The 17898-nt window shown below is 42.1% G+C and overlaps 1 protein-coding gene across 1 annotated transcript in view; it reads left to right on the forward strand.

The window, feature by feature from the left end:
* bptf (bromodomain PHD finger transcription factor) overlaps positions 1 to 17898 on the forward strand; it is a 43422-nt gene that overhangs the window by 4706 nt on the left and 20818 nt on the right. Inside the window, exons 3-18 of the mRNA XM_022764977.1 lie at positions 2598 to 2649; positions 2863 to 3031; positions 5388 to 5639; positions 6416 to 6619; positions 7513 to 7695; positions 8059 to 8234; positions 8381 to 8557; positions 8902 to 9083; positions 9267 to 9398; positions 10279 to 10408; positions 11255 to 11390; positions 11854 to 12156; positions 12388 to 14497; positions 16501 to 16625; positions 17173 to 17301; positions 17569 to 17719. Of these exons, the coding sequence (XP_022620698.1) occupies positions 2598 to 2649; positions 2863 to 3031; positions 5388 to 5639; positions 6416 to 6619; positions 7513 to 7695; positions 8059 to 8234; positions 8381 to 8557; positions 8902 to 9083; positions 9267 to 9398; positions 10279 to 10408; positions 11255 to 11390; positions 11854 to 12156; positions 12388 to 14497; positions 16501 to 16625; positions 17173 to 17301; positions 17569 to 17719 (4611 nt within the window). The remainder of the gene's footprint in view (positions 1 to 2597; positions 2650 to 2862; positions 3032 to 5387; positions 5640 to 6415; positions 6620 to 7512; positions 7696 to 8058; positions 8235 to 8380; positions 8558 to 8901; positions 9084 to 9266; positions 9399 to 10278; positions 10409 to 11254; positions 11391 to 11853; positions 12157 to 12387; positions 14498 to 16500; positions 16626 to 17172; positions 17302 to 17568; positions 17720 to 17898) is intronic.

Genomic DNA, 17898 nt, shown 5'->3' on the forward strand with positions numbered 1-17898 from the left:
TAATCAGTTATTGCAAACTTGTGGTCACAAATCATTTGCATGAACAAAGCAACACCATAAGGAGGAGAGCTATGGCCCCTAGTGCTGTAATTTCCGTTCTGCTCATTCCTCTACTGTGATTTGACATGCTACAATATAAACTGTAGCTGCCGTCTGTGCAGCTGATCTACCACATTATGTGTGGGTCAGTTTACTTTATCCCAGGCTCTTATCTGAAGATTGGCAATTGTGAGATCTATGATCTTCTTGAGAGACACCATACACTGTTACAATGTCTGTGAAGCTCTGTGTGGATGGCTCTATACTTGTTGAAGCCTCCTTGCTAATCCAAGGAATTAATACCCATTAAATGTAGATGTAGAGACATGTTCTTTGCTCAACATGTGTTCAGTCTGATTCGACTCCCCTCTTCATTCATAAGAGACTGTTGTCAGAGTACTTTACACAGTATTGCTTAATCACAGAATTGTTCATAAATTGTAAATGTCATTTAAATGTTGTTGACATTGAATAAAATTACCATCCATAAAGTGTTCAAAGTCAGGCTCTGTCCCGTCTGAGCCCACCCAGGTCTGGAGGCAAGTGATGAAGCTAGGTGAAATGACCTGCAGTGACCCATTTTAATTTACTACAAATTAACTGCATCCGTTTGAAAAACATAGGCCAATGCTTAAAAAATCAAACATACATACTGCAAATTTGTTTGATGAGAACAGAATTGTAGAACAGATTATCCACTATCGTGGGACTGTATCAGCAAACAAGTTCCATATGCTGTGTTTCAAACTCTTGTGTAGCTGCAGACACTGAAAACAAGATACAGGATTGTGTATTTTGTTTGACAAAAAGTAATGAACTCATTGGGGTAAAGTTAAAGGAAACCCCAAGCTTAATTTCTTGCATGCGATTACAGATCTGTGTGTTGGTAAGACCTGCTGTTTAATAAACCGAAAATAACTGCATCCCTCCACAAGATTTAACATATCCTGACCATCAGCAGTATTGGTCCTATACGTTAGCAAATTATCTTGGTATTGAGCAGTCACAGATGGTATGTGTGCTGGGTCAGCAGCAGCAGAAGGCCTGCTACATAAACCATAAAGGAGCATAGATCACCTGAACAATAGAAGATTTAAGAGGATAGGTGGCCCAAGTTTTGTCATCGCTGCATTTCACACTGTCTCTTCTTTTTCTGCTTCGCACTGTTCACCAAACTGGCCAAAAGCAGGTGCTTTTGATGTCCAGTCCCCCTTCAGAGGCCGTGTGTGTTTGTGCAAACAAGTCATGCGCACAGGAAATAAGTTTGTGTGAAAGCACGTATGAAGTTAAGGTGTGCGTGCGTGTGCACTTGTTTGAATGTGTGTACCCAAATATGCCCAGAGAAGTCCTGGAAGGATGCTGAAATAGATACTAGTTTTATATATGTCCTCAGGCATCACAGGCCCTGGACAAGGACCATGCTGAGCAAAAAGCTGTCAAGTATGCCACTCTGTAGCTGCTGCCACATAAACTCAAGTGCCCGAGTGATGATTAATAATTTGTATATAAATCATGTAGATATGTAGCTAAATAAAGCTAGTAAATAAGAACAACCATAAAGATTTATCACTTACTAAGATACATTTATAATTTTTTGCCATGGATATCAGTATTAAAAAATGTTTAATCTTGTGATACAATTCTATTTATATCACCCAGCCCCACTCATTCAAAGTGTATAATACTAATATTCTTTATTCTATTCTTCAAGATGCTCCTAATAGCCAAGCATGTGCACTGGCTGTGAACTGCTGTTGTCATTTTGAACCTCTGAAAACAATTGTTATTTGGAAATTGTTGCCAAGAGACCTGTGAAACTCAAGCAAGCCCTGTGACTGTAATACATGTAAACTATAGCTCTTTAACAAATATTTTACAATTGCAAAATACATAGACTATACATTTGCTAGTTGCCTTATTTGTGTGTAATACAATATAAGTTTTTTTTTTTTGCACACCTGCAGAACAATTGAAGAAATCACAGTCTGATCGACAATTTTACAGTGTGCAAGATTCTTCAGTGGATTTTATTGTCCTGTATTTCCCACTGGCACCTTGCATGCTTTGCACAGTTGTTCACACCTGCTCCTGTTTTTGAGTTGTGCAGTTGATGTTAAATGTGTTGTCTGTGGTGCAGAATTAGACGGCAGTGTATCACCACAGAGAGATGGAAATAGGCTTTAACGTTTTTGGTAAGGTCCACTTTGTTGATGATGGTCAATCAAGCAGGGTAACTGTAAAATGAACATTTATAATGGATGGATCCTCTAGGCAAAATTTATCAGGGATAATACACATAAATCAACATCAATGTGATGTAAATGTTTAGATTTAGACAAATGGCTAATTTTCACCTGCAGTCCCTGATAAATTTCATGTGAAAAATTAAAGACAAATGAATCTGCTGATGAGACAAATGACAACCAATTAATATTAAAGCACATACAGCTGCATAATAGCATACAGAGAGCAAGCATATGTCCTACCCTTCCCTGTTGTGTCTCCTAATTTTTACCATTTTTTCCTCTTTTGTTTCCTCTCTCATTTCTCTCCTACAGTGAGGAGGAGGGTGAGCAGGAGGACAAAGCCATCTGGTACTACAGCACCAAGGTAAATGAGACTCATCTTTTTCTCCAACAAGGGTTGTTTACTCTTTACACAATCACAGTCACTCTGTTTTTGTTTCCTTTTTTTATATGTGTCACAACTTTATTTCTTTTAATTAACAAAATTCATCCAAACGTTCTTTGTTTTTTGGCAGCACTGCAGTTATAACATTAACGTTGCACTTATTAGACTCTCCCTAAACTCTGTCCTTCCCAGGTCCAGCTGGCTGAGCTGATAGATTGCTTGGATAAAGAGTACTGGGAGGCTGACCTGTATGCAGCCCTTGAGGAGATAAGGGATGAGGTGCACACACATATGGACATCAATGAGGACCTAACCAACAAGGCCCGTGGCAGCAACAAGTGTTTCCTTACTGCTGCCAACGGTAAAGAGCTCGTAATTCTTTGTCATTTTAATAAAATAAACGAATTTCCAGAGAATCTGAGGTGCCTTCTGTCACTGACTTCAGACATGGATCAGAGTGGAAGAAGGATCTCTTTAAGCACAAAGTATTTTTTTCTTCTCTTTCTCTAGCTGTCTCTCTTCCCCCCTTCACTCCTCTCCCTGCTTTCCCCCCAGAGCTCATGAATGCCACCCAGTCATAGATGGCTGGGCCATAGGAATCAACCCAGCTATTATGTAACCTTACTCTGGACCCACTCTGGCTAGCATCCAGCTCTTGAGCTTCCCTTCAGTCCCATGTCCCTTCCTTTCTGTCTGCAGGGTATCCACCAAATCCATGTGTATGCTTTTGGCTGTTTTTACCATTCAATCAAGTTCAAAGCAATTCAGCTTCAACAAAAAGCAGTACACTTTAAACAGTGCTGTGTAACGTGGTGTTAACTTTTGAAGCAACAGCTTGAGTGTAAACTAGCACATCTAACAAGCATCTGGTGTGCACAGATAAGTTACAGGTTCTAACTGACAACAGTCTTTAACCTATTTTTTTTACACCCAGGAAATAGGTAACACAAGAATAGAAAAAAAGTGTGTCACTTGAAAGAATAAATATGGCTTTTGCCAAACTTTTTCAAACCGGCAGCAGTAGCTTCATCTGTGTGCTGCCACTGTGGTCTCTAGCATATGAATATGCACCCTTGCACACTTAATACTGAATATACAGTAAGTCAGTAAGTAGAAAAAGCACTTAATATCCAGTTTTGTATATGTGGCAGCTGTTTTTCACAACTCATCCATAAAATTGCATTATTATCCAAGAACACAAAAATACAGTAATTGAAATAGCAAAACTACCCTTATGTGGAAAACAGATAGAGGCTCATAAATTCAATTAGAATCAACTTTTGTTTAAGATCACTTTTACACAGTCAGTTTATGACTATCACATATAAAATGTGTAGTATTTTCTCAATCTTCACCAGGGTGGTTAGGAGGTTAGGTTAGGAGACAGTGGCCGGGCATGTGTCAGTCCTGCGTCTGCATTTGTAAATCAGTGTTGTTTAAACAGGAGAATAGAACAAGGGAGAATAATTCTGAGGGGAAAAAATTGTAGTCAACAGAGAAAACTGTGATTCCTGTTTTGTGTGTCTATAAAAGAAAATCTTCAACATTTGCATACTGTAGTGGTGCATGATGCTATTTAGGGGGAGGCAGAATGAGCACAGATTATGATGTTCAGGATAACATATACTGTACATACCATCACACAAGGATAGACTTCATGTACTGAACAAAAACAGCTTGACCACAGAATCTTCCATCAAAGCTTTTACCTGCCCCAGTAATAAATGACCAGATTCAAGTCATCTGGTCGCTTTTGGTGCTTTCACTTTCGATGAGTGTTTTCATTTACAGATTTAGATTTTTCTGTCTGTCAAGTGTTTAGGAGAGACACCCTGCTTACCTGCATTTAATTCCTCTTTCCATTTATTTATGCTGTCCTTCTCACACCTTCCTCTGCGATTTAATGAAACAAAAGGTTATCATCTGCTTTACGCTTTGTTATTATATAAATTGCCCACTGCAGATCGAGGTTTTACATCATTTGGTTTATGTTAATCCGCAGTAGTCTTACTGATGAGTCATACTCTCACAGAGGACTTCACAGTCTTCTACCCAACAAGCTTCCTCCTCAGAATCAGTGGAAAGATCAATCTAAGATACAGCATTGAGTCATTATGCTCTCTGACCGCACATAGGGGTGTAACTTTATGGTGATGTTTTACAGCAGGTTAGAAGTCAACATCAGTGAGCATGAATATTTTACATGCAAATAATCAGTGTATAAATGGCTGCCAACACCATTTGTGAAGTCTAAGCAAAAAAAATTGAAACATGTTATAATCTGGCCCCAAAGTCACCTCATTATGTCTTTCTATTTAGTCTTCAGTTTGGTCAAGTCATCTTTGATGCCTCTGTTGTTTCATTTTGAAAGTCACATTTGTCTGTTTCCAGACATAGATCATCACAGTTGAGTAACCACAATCATTTATTATTTTTTTTAGCGATTTTTTTTTTTTTTTTTTTTACTTAATTTTGTGAAGTGAGTTGTGAATATCCAGCAGTAATATGCCTTTTTGGAGTTGCTGTACTATCACATAGATTATTTTGTGTCTTCTTTTTCCTTGTGTTTCGTCACATAATTGATCACATCCATTATGATTATCATGAAATCTTCCAGTCTATCACTCTTTCTTGGGATATTTATAGACTCAGCCCTTCATTTCTTTTATCTTACAACTATCACTTTTCTTTCGTTTACCTCTTTCTCTTTCATCCAGAGGAGATCCTGGAGCGGTTGCGGGCTAAGAAAGAGGAGGAGCTGGAGGAGGTGAAAAGACGGGCTGCCGAGGAGGCCCAGAAAGCGCGGCTGGAGAGGGAAAAGAAGGAGGTGGATGCGGAGAAGGAAGACGGAGAGGTCAAGCTGAAAGAGGAGGGACAACTGGAGGGCAAGGTCAAAGATATGACAAAGGAGGAGGGGGAGACAAACAAAGAGGCCACAGAGGAGAAAAAGGATGGTGTCAAAACTGGAGGTAATTATGATGCTTATATTTCACAAAACACTCAGAGAAATATGACCAAATATGTAGTCTTAAGCAAGGATGAAAGTGGCATAAAGAAACATAACATCTAACCTTAAAAACTGTTTTTTTCTCAGTACCTCCACTCTATTCTTTTTTTGAGCCTTGGAAAAAAAGGACATCATCACAATAGTGTAATTAGTTATTGATTCAAGAATGAATTCCACAGTTATTTGTCTGGTGGACCATTTAGAAATGCTGTGCTGTTTGTCAAGATGCAAGCGACACGTTTGGCACTCACAAAGCACATATGTTAATTTGTATTGGTGTCTTGCTAGAGATGTATTATCCAGTGCAATAAAGGGGCTCTAACGATGCAATAACTAGACATTTATTGCATTGGCAGCAGAACAAAACACAAACATCTTGGGGCGAGTTGAGAGTCAATTATACAGGTTTGGAAAGCGGCGTCTAATTAGCCTCGAGAGCATAATGATTATAAATGTCTGTATTCCCATAAATACATGATTGTGTTAATCTGAAAAAGCTCATTTAAATAACTCCATATGTATAGATACATTTTTAAAGGTAATATGTGGCTTTGCCAACAATGTCTAAAATCAAATGAAGTGGTTTTTTTTTTGACATATTGATGATGGATGTTATATGACTTTATGATTTGACCATATTTGTCAACCATCATTACTCCTCTCCATTGTCTCCAAGTTACCTATGCATTATCAACTAAAATCTACAATATTTACAACACTGCTGCTGTTCATCTGTAGTTGCTGAAGCTCCACCCACTGACCAAGAAGGCAGTAGTGGCAGTAACTTCTCATGTGGACCTATACTTCCAGCAACCTCTGCTCCAACACAAACCACCATCGTGAGCTCTAGCCTGCCCACTGAGCCCCCAAAGCCCCTGGCCTCCACCACAGAGGCTCGGATAGAGGGATGTTCCCCTATGGAGGTCTCTAACAACACCAAAGGTATCACAGGACATTTCAGGGCAAAGCTGCCCTCATTAAGCTCCTTTTGAGAATCTGCTTCACTGCCACAGCCTGAAACTTAACCGGATTGTGTGATGAATCCCGTACTAGTGTGACTTGTGTGTTCCGCCATATACCCCAGAGTGCTTTGGTGTTCCTCCCGACCATTTCCTCGCCTGCCTCTTTTTGCATGTGGCTCTCATTCCATCTGCTGGCTTTTGTGTTCAGTCGTCCAGTTTTTATTTCTTGAATTCTGGAATCAGCTTTGGAGCTTTGAACTCTCAATTCCTCATGCCCTCTTTTTCTCCCAAGAGATTGCATCAGTTGATTTGCAATCAGAAGGCATTGTCACTGCAGTCAACACGACTGGCCTCATGGAGCGATCAGTCAACTCAGGACAGTGATCGCGTTTCCTGGTGCAATAATTCGTGTGAAAAGCTTTTCTTTGGCTGCTTGCTTGTAATTGCTGATTGATGACCTGCACATATTCATCCTTAAAAATTACATAGCAGCATTTGTTGTTTTGGTCAATGTGGTCATGTGTGCACAAACCTTGCCTTGCCAGGAGGGGTTTATGTGGTGCATTACGCATGACTTATCAGTAGAGGGAGCCACAGCCTCAACTATAAACTACATTTCAGAACTATCACAAGAAAGTTTGTCTCCACGTAGACTGAGCTTTTACCTGTGCAGAATCTCCTGTTTATTGGTCAGTGATCACGGCTTCGATGCTACAGTTTTATTTGTTCAGTAATTTCAGCATGGGCTAACACCTGCATCTTGCTGGCAAACCAATTAATCAAAGATGCCACAGATGTTGACAACAACAGCACAGTCGAGACCTGCAAGCCTTGTTTGTCTTGACGATCAATACTGATTTTCTGTTTGTGCAGCAGAAAACCCATCATCAGATTCTGTCAGCGGAGATGGAGTCCCCAGCCTGAGCCAGCCCTCCCAGACCAGCGAAGAGAACAGTAACGGCAGCATGGGAGCCGGGGTCCCTCCCAGGGGCCCTGAACCCCCAGACCTTGCTGACAAGTCCTCACAGTCATCCCTAGCGAGCCTCGATGACACAGGTCTGACAAAAAAAGCATCATCTTGTTTTGTTGTAATATAAGAGCTATTCTCTGCAGCAATTTATTTTACTGTTGGAAATTAACCTTGCAACTTAAATGCTGCCAGAAACATCTTAGGATAATTGTCCCTTATATCATACTAGTCATCTACAGATTATGCATCCCAGTTAATAGGCCTTAAAAAAGACTAGCAGCACATACTACATGGGAAACGCAGATCATGTGTTATGTTATGAAATCACTGTCAAGGGGTTTTCTCTTTTAGTAATCTGTGCACTTCATATCTCCTTCGTTCAAGTAGAGTTTACTACTGTATGACTTGGCTTCATCTGACTTTGACTGAAACAAGCATTGCATTTTCAGGGGAGGGTAAAGATTCGGCCAATGGTGAGACAACAGGTCTGACCGGCAAGAAGTCTTCGGCAACTCGCATGGTGACCAGGCTGAGGAACCCAGACAGCAAGCTGAGCCAGCTCAAGAACCAACAGGTGGCTGCTGCTGTTCATGAGGCCAACAAGGGCTTTAAAGAAGGCAAAGAGGTGAGAACTGTGGCTGACGAGACAGACACTTTCAGGCAATATGTGAAAAATGTTTGCACAGGTGCACTGGCCAGGTGAATCTATGTATTAAGAGAAGGGCCTCAAGGAAGCACTACAGATTTAACTGACTTTTCTCACCTCCATAGGTACTAGTAGTAAATGCGCAAGGTGATGTCACCCGTGTCAGCACACGCAGCAAGGATGTGGTGATGAAGGGGACCCTCAGCCAATTCTTCAAGCTTGGCCAGGAGGGCAAGTACCGCGTCTATCATAACCAGTACAGCTCCAATGCCCTGGCCCTCAACAAGCACCAGCACAGAGAGGCAAGTAGCACAACTTGTTGTTTCACCATTTGAACGTTCATAAATACAAAAACAATGCAGTGTGACTCAGTGGTCGCTAGACCTTTCTGGGTTTGTGATTTTTCCCATCATTGCAAGGGTTTCTTCCATCATTACAAAGACATCCAAGTCTGGCGGATTGGTGGTTCTAAGTTGTCGACAGATGTGAATGTGTTTCTGTGTTAGCCCTGTGATGGGACACATGTTTTGTGATATATGTGTTATTTGACAGATTTTTAATGGGACAGTTCTGTGAAATGTCCCTGGTCTTTCAGATTCCTAAACTCGATTCCTGACTAAAATCCACTTAATGTGTCTTTCATCAGGACCATGACAAGAGGCGGCATCTCTCGCACAAGTTCTGCATGACACCTGCAGGAGAATTTAAGTGGAATGGATCTATTCATGGTTCTAAGGTTCTCACCATCTCCACACTGAGACTCACCATCATCCAGCTGGAGAACAATGTCCCGGCACCATTCATGCACCCTAACTGGGCCTCACACAGGTATAGAACAGAGTGGAGGTAGGGATATAGAAATTATTTATGTTGTATTTATGTATGCATGTTATCTGTGTGATTTTAAATATACGATGACCAGACTGGCCTCTTAAAAACATATGCAGACTAATTGTGAAAGCACCCAGAGCAAATAGAGAAGGGTTCAATGTCTATTTCTTTGTTTTCTAGGACCAATTGGATCAAAGCAGTTCAGATGTGCAGTAAAGCCAGAGAGTTTGCGCTGGCTTTGGCAATCCTGGAGTGTGCCATCAAACCTGTGGCTATGCTGCCTGTCTGGAAGGACTCACTTGGCCATACCAGGTACACGCATAGCGTATATGTTATACTACATATTCATAAATCTTGGCTTTTACTCACTGATAGAATTTTCTCAAACACACATAAAAAAATAATAGTTGTATGATCCATCCACAAGTTCAGTTTAAATAAGACACAGTCTAATACATGAAAAAAAAGTTAAAAACTCAAACAAGCATTCAGTGCATGTACATAGGGGATGTGTGGTTGGTTTAGCAGGCAGAGGCGATCATAACCAGATCAGATCAAAAGGCCCACCCTAGCTGTGAGGCATAATATTTAGACTGTGAGTCCACTACCAGTACCACCCACCTCTGCCTCTACTACTGCTTCCACACCACAACGCCCCTCTAAAGAGGTGATTGTCCAAGATTTCACAAGGTCAGGCCCAGAGAGTGTGTGCATGTGTGTGCGACTGAACTGAGAGCATCAAAGTAAAAGAGAGTGTGAGCTGCTCAAGTTGCAGTTCAGCAGCTTTTAGGACAAGTGTGTGTGTTTCCTAGAACTGTTCCAAGAGCAGCTACCGTCTTCTCATCTTTAATCAGCGCTTTGATCTCACTCAGTGAGCTTCACAGTCGCTCTCAAGAAAAATAATCATTAATATAAGGTTGTCATACAGAAAGTGTTTTATCATTTGTCAGCTCCACAATGCTTAATAGGTAGACTTGAGGGATGAAAATATATGAATGGTTGTTGTGAAGGGACCATCATACAAATCACAGTGGGAAGCTCACTATGAATGCAAAAATTTCACAGACGACCCAGAAACAAGGTTCTTTTGCTAAAACACGATTTAAAGCAATCACCAATCTTAGTGTAAAAGCTGTTCATTTTCAGTCATGAGCTGCAGGCTGTATTGCATGACCATTTCAAATGTTTTCAGGTTAAATCGCATGACATCCATGGAGCGTGAGGAGAAGGAGAAAGTGAAAAAGAGGGAGAAGAAGCTGGAGGATGAAGAGACGATGCAACAGGCCACTTGGGTCAAGTACACCTTCCCAATTAAACACCAGGTAGGTCCAATGCTCAACAGTTTTGACTTTTCAATGGAGTCGTACCAGGATGACCTTGTGGTCACAGGCGTTGTAGGTTGCACAAAGGCATAAATTAAGTGTTCTGCTCTGTTCTTTTATTTGACTGCTGACAGCAAGCCTGACATTCTCTCATGCCCACATCACATACACCCTGGCTGTATGTACAAGATAACCCACCCTGCCATGTACATTTAAATTGCATTGCACAGTGCATAGAGACACTTGAATGTCCAGGAAGGCTGTCATTACAGTGTTTAATGTCAACATGGCTATTAAACTATAAAATGTTGATGTCTCGTGCACCACAACCAGTGCTAAACATCTTGTGGCAGTCACTGAATGACAGGAATGTTGATGTTATAAATAAAATACGGTAGTACACATACATAAGTATCTTAGATCTGTTGTCTGCGCCAACACAGCGTGAAATGCATATTGATAATGGGATGAGGGTAAGAATGTTTCAGGCCAGTCTGCTTCTAGGTTGAGAAATTAATGCCTGGAAAACTGAGTCATTGCAGTGGGAAACACTGGTGTGCATGTTGTGCTTTCGTGCGTGAGTGACCATCAAGGGCTCTTTGATACAGCAAGCTGAGCTGTGCCGTGAGTCATTTCCCTCAGCAATTAGTGATCAGTGTGTGAACAGCCTCTAAACTAAAGAATCTCTCTTTATACCTTCACTCTCTCCTTGTCCCACTACGACTTTTTTTTTTTTTTTTTTTTGTCTCTCACAATTCACTTTTCTCCTTTTGAACCTTTCACCTCTTGTTGTTTCTTTATCCTTCTATTTCTCACTCCGCTTCTCCTTTCTTGTCTTATATGAAGGTGTGGAAGCAGAAAGGAGAGGAGTATCGCGTTACGGGCTATGGGGGCTGGAGTTGGATCAGTAAGACTTATGTGCAGCGGTTTGTCCCTAGGCTTCCCGGCAACACCAATGCCAACTACCGCAAAGAACTGGAAGGTCTGAAATGGGAAACTTTGGGGCCTAAAATGTGGTTTTCAGTTATTTGGACTTTGGGTTTCTCAAATTTAAAGTCTCTTTGATTCTGAGAGGGAATTAGTCTCTCGTTTACTAATCTCCACAATGTCATCGTGGGTTGGTTGGTCTTCAGTGAATTAAGTCTTTCTTTTGATATGTCTGTGGATGTAACTGACTTGTATGTTATTACTTCAATCAAAGACCTCACAGATAGTTTGTATTCTTTCTTATTCACCTTTTACTTTGTGTAATTTTGTGTCAGTGTCAACTCTTATGTTTCTCGTCTTGGAGGCAGCAAGATAATCCTTTTCAAGATAATTTTATCTTTTAATGATTGATGGCTTGTGCTTTTGAATTTTCTGATTAATAGCAATTATCAATAGCCCCACATGTGTTTCAAAATAAGTTCAAAAATAAACTCTCTTTCTCGTTCTGTTTTCCTAAGATGCTAAACTTGGCAAGAAATGTACCCTGCTGGACTTGAGTCGACGGCCTAGTGTAGCCGCACCAGAAGCTCAGGGAGCTGCTGATTTAAGCAGTGAAGCAAAAGATCAAGGCCTATCTAGCCTCTCCAAACCTGCAACAGATCATCTGCTGTCTGCCGATGATCCCGAGTCTAATGAGACGATGGAAGAGGAAAAGAAAGAAGCGGTGGATGAAAAAGAAAAGACGGAGCAATTGTCAATAGATGAATCACCTGCAGAGATGGAGGTGGATCCAACAGAATCACGATCAGATGAAGAGCAAAGTATGACAGAGTGCGACTTTGTGTCTAATAGCATTGTATTCAATTACATGTACAGTATGAGTGCTGCTCTATCTCATATTTGCCCATTTCATTACAAAGTTAGAAATACATTCACTTTAATATTGAGTATCCTGCTGAAGCATTTCAACTTGTGTGTGTCAAGTGGTGTGTGAAGAAGTATGTTATTTTTTATCAATGCAAATTAAAAATCTAAATTCATTTCCTCTCCAGGGTCCAGCATCAAGGAGGATAAGGCTTCCATGAAGGAGGAGCCTACAGAGGGCCCTCAGCGACCCTTTAACTACGATGTAGTGGATGTCAGTAAGGGCTTCCTCACCCGCATTGCCTACAAGAAGAAGGTCAAGTCCTCCAAGCTGGACTGCCTGCTGGAGCGCCGAGTGAAGCAGCACATTATTGAAGAGAAGCAGAGGCAGCAAGTCTCTGCCTCCAAACAACCCCAGACTCCCACACCAGTTTCATCCACTTCAACCCCTGCTCTGAGCACTCCAGTCCGGCCACGGGCACCACTCAAGCCCCATTCTCTCGCTCAGACACAGCTCGCACTGGGCGACGCTGTGAAAGTGGAGGAGAAATCTTCCACAATACAAACTCCAGGGCCAGGAGAAGTTGGAGGAGGGGAAGTTGAAGGAGAGAGTCAGGCCGAACTCTCGAAATCTACAGAGGATATCGTCACTCCTCCTCTAACTTCTCCTGTAATGGACTCCACACCCAAAGACAGTTGCAGTACAGGTACAGGTGGAGATTCAGCTTCACCACAAAACCAAACCACCTCCCTGCCCCAGGAACTGGAGGCAGATTTAGTGGAAAGGACTATGGGGCCAAAAGAAACCAGTTCAGATATTTCAGGGCAAGAGGGTGTTAAACTGCCTGATGCAGAAGAAATAACAGCACAGGGAACTGATAGCTCTTTAGAGCAACAAGCAGTCAGTGTACCATCAGATGATACCAAGGCTGCACATATTGAACATACAGGGTCTGACGTACCCAACTTGAAACTGGACTCCATAAGGACATCTACGAGCATTCTTGACCAAAAAAGTGGTCAAAACACATCTCCTTCTATACCTATTCAACAAAACCCAGAAATGTTAAGTTCTGCACATTCAGGCACTGAGGAAAATGGCACGGGGCCAAGGGAGAACCAAGAAAATATGCAAGAAATTGGACAACATAGAGCCGAAAGCATTAGTACTCCCGAGCCAGTTTCTCCTCTCCCTCAGGTAAACGGTAATGATGGTTTGGGGAGTGAAAGTTTGTTGAGTAACTCTGTAATGAGCTCAAACAACGGTGTACTCGCCAACAGTCCCCAGCCCAAGGTGAACAGCACTGGTAAAACTGAAGAACAAGGACTAGTTGTTTCGCTGAAGGACGGCACGCAGCAAAAGCCTTTGGTGAACGGAGATTTGGCCCCTGTAAATGACAGTACAGAGGTTGGAGCAAAAGAACCAAGCCTAAATTCTAAGGTAGAGGTCGAGAGTAAGACAATATCAGATCAGGACTACAAACCTCCACTGAAGATAACGAGGCTGGAAAACAACATAGACGCACTTGGAGGTAATACTCAGAGCACTCTACAGCACAACAGCACATCACCATTCGAGTCTGTGGAAACCAAACCCAGTCCTGTGGTCAAGATCATCAGAATGGCTCCCTCTCCTATACCTTCAGCGGAGGAGTCCAGTCTGAGCGACGACTTCGCAGAGGAGAACAGCAACAGTGGGACGACAGAACCACCCAAGACCATCGTCACCCAGGTAACCACAACCTCCACCACCACCACAACAGTAGTTTCCACAGAGATGAGGATAGCCAACACACCATCGAAAGCACCCGGAGAAAGGCTGTCAACAACAGAAAGCAGCGCAGTGTCCACTCTTACCACCATGACCAAAACAACTGTGACCAAAATCTGTTCCGGGCTTGATGGTCAGTCAGAGGACAGCCAGAGTGAAACAGTGACACAAGAACAGAGGACGATGCTCTCGGCCTCTGTCAGTAAGTCAACGACTGACACCAGCGGTAAAACCTCGGTAACATCTGTCGCTGTGAGCCAAGAGGACTCATCAACAAAGGGCCGCGTCCGCCTCCTAAAGTTCTCCCGCACCAAGAAGACGCGTTCAGACACAGCCCTTCCTTCTTACCGCAAGTTTGTCACCAAGAGCAGCCGCAAGAGTATTTTCGTACTGCCACATGATGACTTGAAGGTGCTGGCGAGGAGAGGCGGATTCCGGGAGGTGCACGTGTTTAGCTACAATGCAAAACCAGCCCTGGATATCTGGCCATATCCTTCCCCCAGGCCCACGTTTGGCATCACCTGGAGGTAACCTTGCTCTTACTTAAGCTTTTCACCCACCCAAACCACATTACACAAGGTTTCATTCCATCTGTGTTATTGCCACTGCTCACTGGTTAAGTAGCACTTAATTGATCTGCGTGGGGAAATCCAGCCTCTACATTTGACCAATCTCAGCTATTTCGATGATCAGTGGGACTCAAGCATTTTGTTCTAGAGCGATGGCTGTAGGGTTCGTTATAGCTTACACACATCACTTTGTGTGGAGAAAAAAAAAATACTAGATTAGGTCAAACACAAAAAGAAAAGGGGCAAAGTTTTAAACTAAGGTCTTTAACTCTGACACAACAGGCATAACACAACTTACTGTGTGACTGTGGATGTAGGAGGAGGAGATAGGAGGGAAATTCCAATACAGATAGTCCAAATCTAATTTCTGATTCATTTTTAAAGAGAACATATTAGTTTAAGTATTTGACAGTCAGACATGATTTGTATCTACTGACTCCCCAAAAAAAACCTTCATTAAAAACCCTGCAATGGCAGCACAGCAGATTTACTTCAATTAAAATTAAGGAAAGACTAGAATTCGCAATATATTTAAAATAAAACCAGAGGACAACCCATGGTTTATCGTGGATTTAAAAGACAAAAAAAAGAGTTGATTTATTTTTTGTAGGGGAGCACCTAACCAACCAGAGACAGTGTATTGAAGCGGTTTGTCTGTATTGTTTCTACATTTTCACTGCGTTTTGTCTCTTTTGAACCAAAAAAATGAAAATCTAACAGAAAAAAAAAATCTGTCAAATCGTGTCACATGTTTTTGTTGGAATATCCATATCTAGTCAACCAATGCAACAGTGTCAGTGCTATCTCTCTTGGTAGCTTTGTGGTAGGATATGTGCAGTTTTTCCAAAGCACAAGGACGGCAGGCATATGCTATACTATTTCTCTTTATTATTCACCTCTAAACCCTCTCCTGGTTTTGTCAGGAGTGCCATGTCCTGTTGATTTGTCGTTCTTTATGTCTTCTCTCCCCCTGTCTGACGTTTGTGGCTTTGGCCCTGAGCGATGTTGTGGCTCTGAGCTGTGTGTCACAAAGGGACCTCTGGTTATTTCGACCGGACCTCAGAGTTCCGAAGCAGACATGAATCATCCAGCGGTCGGAGAAGTGTCAGGATGTTCACTTTGTGCAATGACCCAACCCTGCAACCCAGGGATTTTTTTTTTCCTGCCTGTCGTTACACATGGGAAAAGGAATATCTATCAAACCCCATACAACACACACAGCCCTGTGATGATCATGTTTTTGCAGATGTTCTAGATATTTTATATGACCGTATCCCAAGTGACAAGTTCATTGCTGGCAGCCCCAGCACGGAAGGAATATTTCTTTCAAGATAAAAACTTGAGGAAATAAATCATTGATCGATATCATCCTGTCAACTAATGCTACTCTGAGAACAGTCTGTTGCACCCAAAATTGTTTATTAAATTAAAAAGAACCAAATGAAATATGTTTAAGTTTCCACTTTGAACTCAGTGAGTTAAAACTGTTGGTTTACTTGCTTTTGTAGTCACGGATAATATCTTTTTCTCAACCAAATTAGCGTGAATAAAATGATTTATTAAAGATGGCAGCCAGTTGTTCTGCTTCTTTCATGTAAATGGTCATGACGGGACAGCAGCATCACCAGAAACCTCAGTCTGTTTTTACTCGGCCTCTTCCTGTTCCATGATCGTGCTGCAGTGTGTTTTCTGTAATGCTGAGCGACTCACTGGCGGTCAGTTGCGCTGCTTTAATGAACTGCATGACACCGGGCAGCGGGGAATGCCAGCAGCCCTTCCTTCGACCTACAGCTGTAGAACAACTGTTCTTTCGTTTTCTATCTATCAACAGACATTTCCATTTTCCAGTTAATTTCAATATAGCCGCATTTTTCTCATGTTCTACATAAGAGATATAGGTGCGATGTTCTTTACATGCAACTATATGTGACTAATGCTTGAACCTCTGGGTTGTGTCATAGGTATCGCCTGCAGACTGTGAAGTCTCTGGCTGGTGTGAGTCTGATGCTGAGGCTCCTGTGGGCCTGTCTCAGATGGGACGACATGGCCGTCAAACCGTCCGCTGCTGTCGGCACCACGCGTACAGGTACACACACACACACACACACACACACACACACACACACACACACACACACACACACACACACACACACACACCAAATCATCAAATAAAGATGTCCTTCATTCTGGGAGGAAGGGGGAAAAGGCAACAAGTCTAATACTGAAATGGGTTCTGTATGAAATCACCAGCTGCTTTTGAGGGCAGAATTAATTGTGTTGTTTGATGTACAAGATATTTACAGCTTTGTCTTTACCTTTCTAAAAGATAATGAATTTACACTTGTATTGTGGAAGATAGATGCAGCTGGTGTTTCCCCCAAAAAATTGCTGAAGTCCATCCTAAAGATCAAAAACTCTGGTGTTTTCTTCTTTTCGATAACTTCATTTCTTCTAGCATTTACTTGGGCTCCCCTCTTTATCCCCTTGTGGGCCCAAAGAAACACTCCAAAATGGCCTTCAGTCTCATTTGGGTGTCAGTGTTATTATGTTGGAGTGCATTTCCTCCATCTTCTCGGGCTTTCCTCCTCATCACCATACCAACCCAGCCCTATCCCCACTCATTGCTACAGAGACATCGGACACTGAAATCACCACCACAGAGATCATCAAGCGCCGTGACGTGGGCCCCTACGGCATTCGCTCAGAGTACTGCATCCGCAAAATCATCTGCCCCCTTGGAGTGCCTGAGACTCCGAAAGGTGAGATACTTTTCTTTTTTCTTTTTTTTTTTCATACCTGACCAAAAGATGGAAGCTACTTCCTAAACAAAACCATAATTAGAGCTGAGAAAAAAGTATGAATTCAGTCAGATGTTCCTATGTCTGTCCTTCATTTGTATTTCTACCTTTTTGGTTGGTAATATTAACCTATTGTTGATAACAGAACTATCTAACTGACTGACAGTCTTTCCCTCTAGCTCAAAAACACAAACAGTCTATAATTGATTCATCTGTCCACAATCCCAGAAACCCACACCCCTCAGAGGAAGGGCTTGCGCTCCAGTGCCTTGCGCCCCAAGAAGCCTGAGCCTGCCAAGCAGACAGGCCCAGTGGTGATTGAGACATGGGTGGCTGAGGAGGAGCTGGACCTCTGGGAGATCAGAGCCTTCTCAGAAAGGTCAGAGGGGCCGAGGATCGCAACGATCAAGCATGTGTTGGCTACGCCTACTGTGTAGCATCAATCATGTAATCTGTCAGTCATAACGATTTAGAAACATGTTACGTATATTGCATAGATATTGTCAGGCGTGGAGAATTTACCGCTAATATTTCTCTAGTGTGAAGTTGATCTGTGCT

The sequence above is a fragment of the Seriola dumerili genome, unplaced genomic scaffold, assembly GCF_002260705.1.
Source record: "Seriola dumerili isolate Sdu_G_001 unplaced genomic scaffold, Sdu_1.0 BDQW01000621.1, whole genome shotgun sequence".
Taxonomy (NCBI): Eukaryota; Metazoa; Chordata; class Actinopteri; order Carangiformes; family Carangidae; genus Seriola; species Seriola dumerili.